We start from the raw sequence: 7,849 nt of genomic DNA, 5'->3' as shown, positions 1-7,849 counted from the left end.
CTTTGCTTCCTTATTTTACAAATGAAAGGAGGGATGACTTGTTGAAGGTCACCAGGGGTGGCACCCATCACTCCTCCTGTACCTTTGCCTGGAAGCTCACCAGTGCCCTGGAACCAATTTCAAGATGGGATGAATAGACCTCTGAGTGGGTGTCACTCCCAGGAAATAATGCCATGCTCCCAGAAATAAATGCAGCTGAAAAAGGGAGGTAGAGGCAGGGTATTTTTGGTTTTTTGTTTTAATTTTTATTTATTTTATTTATTTATTTTTGGCTGCATTGGGTCTTCGTTGCTGTGCACAGGCTTTCTCTAGTTGTGGTGAGGGGGGCTTCTCTTTGTTGAGGTGTGCGGGCTTCTCATTGCAGTGGTTCCTCTTGTTGCAGAGCATGGGCTCTAGGCGTGGTAGCTTCAGTAGTTGTGGCACGTGGGCTCAGTAGTTGTGGCGCGTGGGCTCTAGAGCGCAGGCTCAGTAGTTGTAGTGCATGAGTCCGTGGCATGTGGGATTTTCCGGGACCAGGGCTCGAACCTGTGTCCCCTGCATCAGCAGGCGGATGCTCAGCCACCGCCCCACCAGGGAAGCCCCGAGGCAGGGGTATTAATTAAGTGACAGGAACTTCTTCCTAGACCCACGGGATTCAAGATGTTAAGGAAATTGACACTTGTCCCTATCCTGGCTCAAGTGTTCATTGTCCTCTCAGTGCTGGGTGGTGTCCACCAATACCCGACTCAGAGAGAAGAAAGAAAAAGAGGAGAAACCAAGGGAGTAATGAAAATATAGAGCTATTTTATTGCTAAAAATGTTTTTCCAAAAACAAGGGAATTTTTGTTTTGAAGAGATGAAGGTCTGTAGTCCTTGGGGAGGGGGCTGAATACCACCAGACAGGCAGCCCTCATAGTTCTCGAATTCTCCTGGAGATTCGGTAGAGCTCCATTGTTGCCCTGGCGTCTTCCACCGAGTTGTGTCCCAACACGCTGTCCTGAAGACACAGGTACAGAGTGAGGACTTGGGGTGCGGCTAAAACCAGGCGCCCATGTGACCCGGGCCTTCCCTGCTCACACCCTGACTTCCGGGGCTGAAGTGGGTCAGTGGGTGAGTCTCCCCAGGCCTCTGACACCCTGGACTCAGCAGGTGGCTGGAGCAGGCCTGGCTTCACCCATTAGCACTAGACCCAGGCATGGCCAGGCACAGACCAACAACCTGAGGGCCAGGCTGTGCCCTCCAGGTGCTTACGATCTGCTGCGTGTGGGCCGGGCACTGCAGACTTGGCCTCAGACCCAGAGGGGCTGAAGCACTTCTCACAGGGAGCCCCAGGGCACCGAGGAATGTGGACACAGATGTTTGTAAGGGGCTCCTTGCTCAGCACGTGAACAGGGCTCTTCAGTGAATCCACATGCTGACACTGTCCTCGGTCCCTGGTGCCACAAGCCCAAAAGAGGGGCCCAACCTCAGGCCCATCCCCTGTCTCCTCCATGTTCCTGCTCCCCAGCCAAGCCACCCCCTACTCTTCAGGCTGGGGCTCGGGCTCTCCCCTCCCTGGCGCCCCCTCTCTTGCCTCCTCCACTAAGACACCCCCGTCACACTCCACTCAGACCTGGTGTCCTGCCTGCCCCCCGTCCTCCGTCCCTGCTCCAGGACACCTGCCCTCCCCTCTATGGACACGCCCCACAGATGTGCTGATGCTCAGGTCTCGGGCCACCCTCCGTTCAACCACGAGTTTCTCAAGGATGGGCCGGGCCTTGCTCGCCCGGGGGCTCAGCCTCTGGTCCAGCCTGGCCCAGAGCAGGTGCTTCATAAACATCCGCTGAGCTGGAAGGGCCCACGTGTGGCCGCAGCTCCTAGTGTCCAGCCCGCCTCCCTGGGCCCTTCCACCTCGGTGAGCTCCCAGGCCCCAGCACACGCCTGCCGGCTCCTGGAGACTGCTTTGCCTGTGGGGTTGAGCTCAGGGTCCCTCTCTCACTTTTTGGAACCCCCCCCTCATTGGATATCTGCCGCTTTCCTATCTGGGGGGCAATTCCAGAGGCTTCTGCCTGGGGCTCTGGGGGGGCCTGTTCTGTCTGTGGCTGCAAGTGCTGAGGAATTAGGGCCCCGGGAGCAGCATCAGTTCCTGCCTAAAGGGAGGTGTGTGTAAATAGTGCGGCTCCCAGGATACATCTGCGCTCTGTGCTCTACACCATTTCGCAGAGTTGGGTAGGAGGATTAAGCTTCAGTTACTCACAGGGAAACTGGCATGATTTTGAAAACACACAAAAACGCCTTGATTGGGTGCCTTCCCTTCCCTGCCGCTCATCCTCACTCTACCAGGGCTTCCTGGGTCAGCTCTCACATCAACGCCCTGCCCTCCTGGAGAAACCCCTACCCTCTCACAGCCTCTCAGGACTAAGGGGAGGCTGAGCATCTTTGGGGACAAATATTTGCTTCGCAGCTATTGGGAGACTTTACAGTCCTAGCGGGAAGGGCCAGGCCCCCAGAGCCAGCAGTCCGGCCCCAGCCTGGGAAAGGGGTGGTCCTCACCTGGATGCGCCGCCCAAGGAGGCGCTGGCTCAGCACGCGGAGGGAGACGCGCCGGCAGTACAGCAGGCCAGCCTCGCGCCAAAGAAGCTTGTCCGCGGTCGTGTCGTAGATGGCGTAGTTGCTCATGTTCTCCTTCAGCGCCTTGAAGTCGTGCTTCAGGTCGTGACCCACCACCAGCTTGCCTTTCAGGAGCTGCAGGATCTGGCCAGGAAGACACGCACCCTACACGTCACCCAGGGTACTTCAGGTGGGTCTGGGGCAACTTGGTGCCATCACGGGGGGGCTGGCCTGAGCTGTGTGACTATGAGCAAAGTCCTCCTGGACTTGCTGTGTGACTATGAGCAAATCACCATCCCTCTCTGGGCTTGGAACATATATATCATCGATAAAATGAGGAGACTGGACCAGGCCCCTTCACCCTCAACAGTGTAGTGATGCCGGAAGGCCCATCCCAACTCCTTCTGTGGTTTCTGTGTGATAGCAATGGCCATGGTCCCTTGAGCCAGGCATTCGTTGTGCATCACGTACATTATGTCGTTTAATCCTTTTAACAGCCCTCCTGTGGCAGGCGGGTTGACCTCCCAGAGATGCCCACTCCCTAATCCCCAGGCCCTGTGAACATGTTACACGGCAAGGGAAAATTAAAGTTGCAGACGGACTTGAGGTTGCTAATCAAATGGCCTTAAAACAGGGAGAGTTTCTGGATGATCCAGGTGGGCCCAGCATAATCCCAAGGTCCTTATATGTGGAGGTCAGAGAGATCTGACATGTGAACTGGACAGGCTGCCTCTGGCTGTGGAGGTGGAGGAAGAGGCTGAGAGTTAGGAACAGGGGCAGCCATAGAAGCTGGAAAGGGCAAGGAAACAGATCCCCCTTCAAAGGCTCCAGAAATGAACACGGCCCTACTGACACCTTGATCTCAGCCCAGTGAGACCCACATCGGACTTCTGAACCACAGAAGTGTAAGACAATAAATTTTCGTTCTTTTAAACCACCAAGTCTACGGTTTCTGTTATAGCAGCCATAGAAAACCCATACAGCAATGAGGGAGGGTTGCATTTAACTGAATTTTGCAGTTGAAAAAACTAAAGTGCTAAGAAGTGGAGTAGTTTTCTCAAGGTGACTCTGATGAATTTAAAATATTTGCAGATTCCTTGACACTCCTCACAGAAAAGATGGAGTCTAATTCCCCTCACCTTGAATATGGGCCGGGCTGTGTAACTTCTGATCTCTCTGTGGGGCCAGTGTCCTGGGAGCCCTGAGTTACCCTGAAGCCACCATGCTGGGGAGACCACCCTGAGGTAGGGAGATGTGCCCAAGGAGCCCCAGCACCAGCCACGGCACAGGTTGGTGAGCGAACCATCCTGTGATTCTAATCCCGGGCCTGCCAGGTGCCTCAGCCAAGCAGCTGTCCCCGTCTGTGGAGCCCTGCCCAGATTGCAGATGCCTGAGCGACATAAACATTGACACTGCTTGGAGCACTAAGTTTTGGGGTGATGTGCTAAGCGTCATTAGATAACTGGGACAAGTCACACGGCTAGTTCGTGGCAGGGCCAGCCCTCACAGCCTGCTTATCACCACCACATTATGCTGAAAGAGCCGCCTGCTCCAGGCCTCCACCAGCCCAGTGGCCAAGCTGCAGAGGGCAGCCCTCAGGGTGCCCCAGTCCTGTGCCCTGCACGTATATCCAGGCCTCCGTTCTCACCTCCTCTCCCACGGTGGCCCTATGGAGAGCCTCAATCACTGGCCACACAGGTGGGTCACCTTTCCTTCCCTTGGCTGCCACTGGGGAGGACGGAAGGGGGACCTTGGGGTGAGCTCTACCAGGCGCCAGCTGAAGGGCAGCTCATGGCATCTCAGGCCCACCTAGGACAGCTCTCTGGCAGCCTTCATCTCTTCCTCTGTGCCCCAGGAAGGAGCCCTCTGGATGGCTAACACCGTCCCGTGTCCTGCTTCTGCTTCTAGTGGCTTCCCCAGACATCCCATGGGGCGTTTGACTTGCTCCCCCTTGTGGCCACTTTGCAGAAAGAAGCTAAAGCTCCAAGAAGTGAGGTGACCTGTCCACGGTCACAGCACTGGAGGCAGAGTCGGTCCGTCCACCATCAACAGGTAATGTCACCAGCCTGCCCCACCGGTACCATGGTTTTCTTGGGGTCCTCCTCCGGACAGACCCTCACCCAACCTAGGGACTGGAGAAAGCACACAAAGAATAAAGCTGGGCCACTCCTGAGGGACACCAGTTCTTGTCACACTTGGGCTTAGGAATCCCCTGGTGAATCTCACCAAAATCTGGAGTCGGATGTGGGATTCTGCATTTCTAACAAGTGGTGCTGATTCTGCTGGCCTGTGGGTCACCCTGAGTAGTAAGGGCACACGACCTCAGAGCAGCGGCTCAAGGGGAATCCTACATGTGGAGGAAAGGGCTCGGGCAGCACGCAGGGGAGGGGTAGAGGCACAGGGCCAGTGGATGTGGCTGTGCTGGGCAGCTGTGGGTCACACGCCTTTCCTTGCTGACATCCTTTATGTTTATGAACAATGGGGCCTGTTTTCCTGTCTATGAGCTGACTCAGGCCCAGTTCACAGAAAGCTCTGAGGGGACTGTGCCACCCTAGAGTCAGCCACAGCAGCCGGTCCCAGGCGTAAGAGGGCCGAGTCATTGTGAGGTAGATTCCTGGGAAATTTATCACTTCCCGAGCCCCAGGGTCCCGGTGGTGGCCAGGGGAGAGGGGTACATTCAGGACCATGAGACTCATCATGAGACAAATAAAATAAGAGGTGGACAAGCAGAAGGAAGGAAGAAGTAGGGAAAGGAGGAGAACAGTCTGTTTAGCAGAGAGATGCCAACTCTTCAGGACAAAGATGCTGGGCACCAGGCAGGGGAAGGCTGCTGAGACTCGCTATGTGGTCTCAGGGAGGTCGAAGACAGTCTCTGGGCTTCAGTTTCCCCATTTGCAAGGTGAGGGCCTGGAGAGGTGAGGCTCCACGGACTTTCTGTGGCAGCGCTGGGAGGAAAACCCAGGGTGGTGTGGAGGTGCCAGCTGGAGGGGCCTCAGGGCTGTGTGACCTGCTGGCTTCGGACCTGCCCTGAATCAGCGTCATGAGGCAGGTGTGTCAAACACAGGGGAGGGAGGCTCAAATTCCTGGAAAGAACTGGAGTGGTGGGGGAAAGGGACATTCATCCATCTGTTCTCATTGCCTGGCACTGGGCCAGGTACTTTCCTCACCTCATCATGGGGCCTCTCAACAAGAATATTCTTAGTGTCATTTTATAGTGAAGGGGGTTGTGGATCAGGGAGGGTAAGAGGCTTGCACAGGTCACACAGCTGGTGAGTTGATTGCTGAGATGCAGTGTCCGGATCTGCTTGACCCTGTCAGTATTATCACAGTTATTATTACTACCTACTGAGAACCTAGGGATTACATTAGCATTATCAATTTCAGGGTGGAAATTAATAATTTCTACTGCTGGGCCCATGACAGCACTCACTGAAGATTTCTTGAATCAGGAATATGGCCCATATGAGGCGGGGATTGTCATACCATCTTACCAGCAGGGAAAGGGGGGTGCCAGTGGTGTGTACCCATGTCACACGCAGAGGAGTGACAGGCCCTGGTGTCTGCCTGAATTCTCTTTCCACTGTGTTTTCCCTCTAGTCCAAGTATTTCCCAGGCCTGATCAAAAAAATCACCCGAGACCCTTGTTAGAAATCCAGAGGGCAGGGCGCTACTCCAGACCTGCGGAATCAACATCGTCAGGGGAGGGGCATTAGCAAATGTTCCAGGGTATTCTTCCCATCTGCCAAGTTTGGAAATCCCGGCACGGATGCCTGCCCAGTCCCTTAGAGCCCGCTGCTCCCATCATGCATCCATCCTTCCATCTGTCCATTCATTCATTCCTGGCTGCCAGGAGACGTGATTTTAAGGGACTCTGAAGAATGTTGCCCTTGTGGAGGCCCAGGTCCCCTACTGTCATCTTCAGGAGTGGCCCTGGTCCCCCTCTTTCCTTCTGTCCCCTGCCAAGCTCTCTGGGTGCCCCTGCCCCCAGCTTCCGTCTGCTTACCCAGGGTAAACCTGGATGACTAAGTCATCCTCCTCCATCTGGCTGAGCCCCAGAGAGACCTGCCAGGTGGCGGGGCCCCGAAAGGGCACTCCGACCCAGGCAAGGGCTACAGCACTGGTACAGCTGAAACCAGTTCCTGTTCACAAGCTACTGTGGCTTCCTTTCTCTTTCCCACCTAAACCACGAAGCCACACAATATTTAGTGTCTTTATCTGCAAACTAAGAGTGTCATTATCATTCCCCAATCCCAGTCATGGGCTGGATGCTACTCAGCATACCAGGTTAACATTAAAAGAGCATTTACTTACAAAAGTGAGTTACAGTCTATGGACAATTACCGTTAGATTAAAAAGTGAATTAAAAGAGCATTGACCTGTCAGGTGAGAGCCCTGCATCTGAGCACTGAGTTGTAGCCCAGCTTGCTGTGTGTCCTTAGCAAGTCACTGCCCCTCTCTGGACCTTGGTCTTCTCGCAGGTTCCTTCCTGTGTGACAGTCTGATTTGTGGGGCTCTCTGTAGAACAGGGTTCTCAGCCTTGGAACTACTAACATTTGGGGCCAGATACTCCTTTGGTGTGAGTGTGTGTCCTGTGCATTGTAGGATGTTCAGCACCATCCCTGGCCTCAAGCCACTGGATGTCAGTAGCAGCCTTCCGCACCTTACTTATGACAATCAGAAATGCCTCCAAATCCTCTTGCACTGTTGGTAGGAATGTAAATTGATACAGCCACTATGGAGAACAGTATGGAGGGTCCTTCAAAAACTAAAAATAGAACTACCATACGACCCAGCAATCCCACTACTGGGCATATACCCTGAGAAAACCATAATTCAAAAAGAATCATGTACCAAAATGTTCATTGCAGCTCTATTTACAATAGCCAGGACATGGAAGCAACCTAAGTGTCCATCAACAGATGAATGGATAAAGAAGATGTGGCACATATATACAATGGAATATTACTCAGCCATAAAAAGAAATGAAACTGAGTTATTTGTAATGAGGTGGATAGACCTGGAGTCTGTCATACAGAGTGAAGTAAGTCAGAAGGAGAAAAACAAATACCGTATGCTAACACATATATATGGAATCTAAGAAAAAAAAATGTCATGAAGAGATTAGTGGTAGGACAGGAATAAAACACAGACCTACTATACCATATGCTAACACATATATATGGAATCTAAAAAAAAAGAAAAAGAAAAAAAAAGTGGTCAGAAGAACCTAGGGGCAAGACGGGAATAAAGATGCAGACTTACTAGAGAATGGACTTGAGGA

At 53.3% G+C, this 7,849-nt stretch overlaps 1 protein-coding gene across 3 annotated transcripts in view; it reads right to left on the bottom strand.

Annotated features, from left to right (window-relative positions):
* Positions 1 to 677: 677 nt before the first annotated feature.
* Positions 678 to 7,849, bottom strand: part of ISG20 (interferon stimulated exonuclease gene 20) — a 29,739-nt gene continuing 22,567 nt past the window's right edge. For all 3 annotated transcript variants that reach the window (XM_024114953.3, XM_028495283.2, XM_007122477.3), the window contains exons 3-4: positions 2,512 to 2,712; positions 678 to 976 (exon numbers count right to left, since the gene is read on the bottom strand). In XM_024114953.3, coding sequence (XP_023970721.1) covers positions 890 to 976; positions 2,512 to 2,712 — 288 coding nt within the window. In that variant the 3' untranslated portion in view covers positions 678 to 889. The remainder of the gene's footprint in view (positions 977 to 2,511; positions 2,713 to 7,849) is intronic.

Source organism: Physeter macrocephalus, chromosome 11 (genome assembly GCF_002837175.3).
Source record: "Physeter macrocephalus isolate SW-GA chromosome 11, ASM283717v5, whole genome shotgun sequence".
Lineage (NCBI taxonomy): Eukaryota > Metazoa > Chordata > Mammalia > Artiodactyla > Physeteridae > Physeter > Physeter macrocephalus.
Note: the sequence above shows the minus strand (reverse complement) of the source record. Positions and strands in the feature narration are given on the sequence as shown.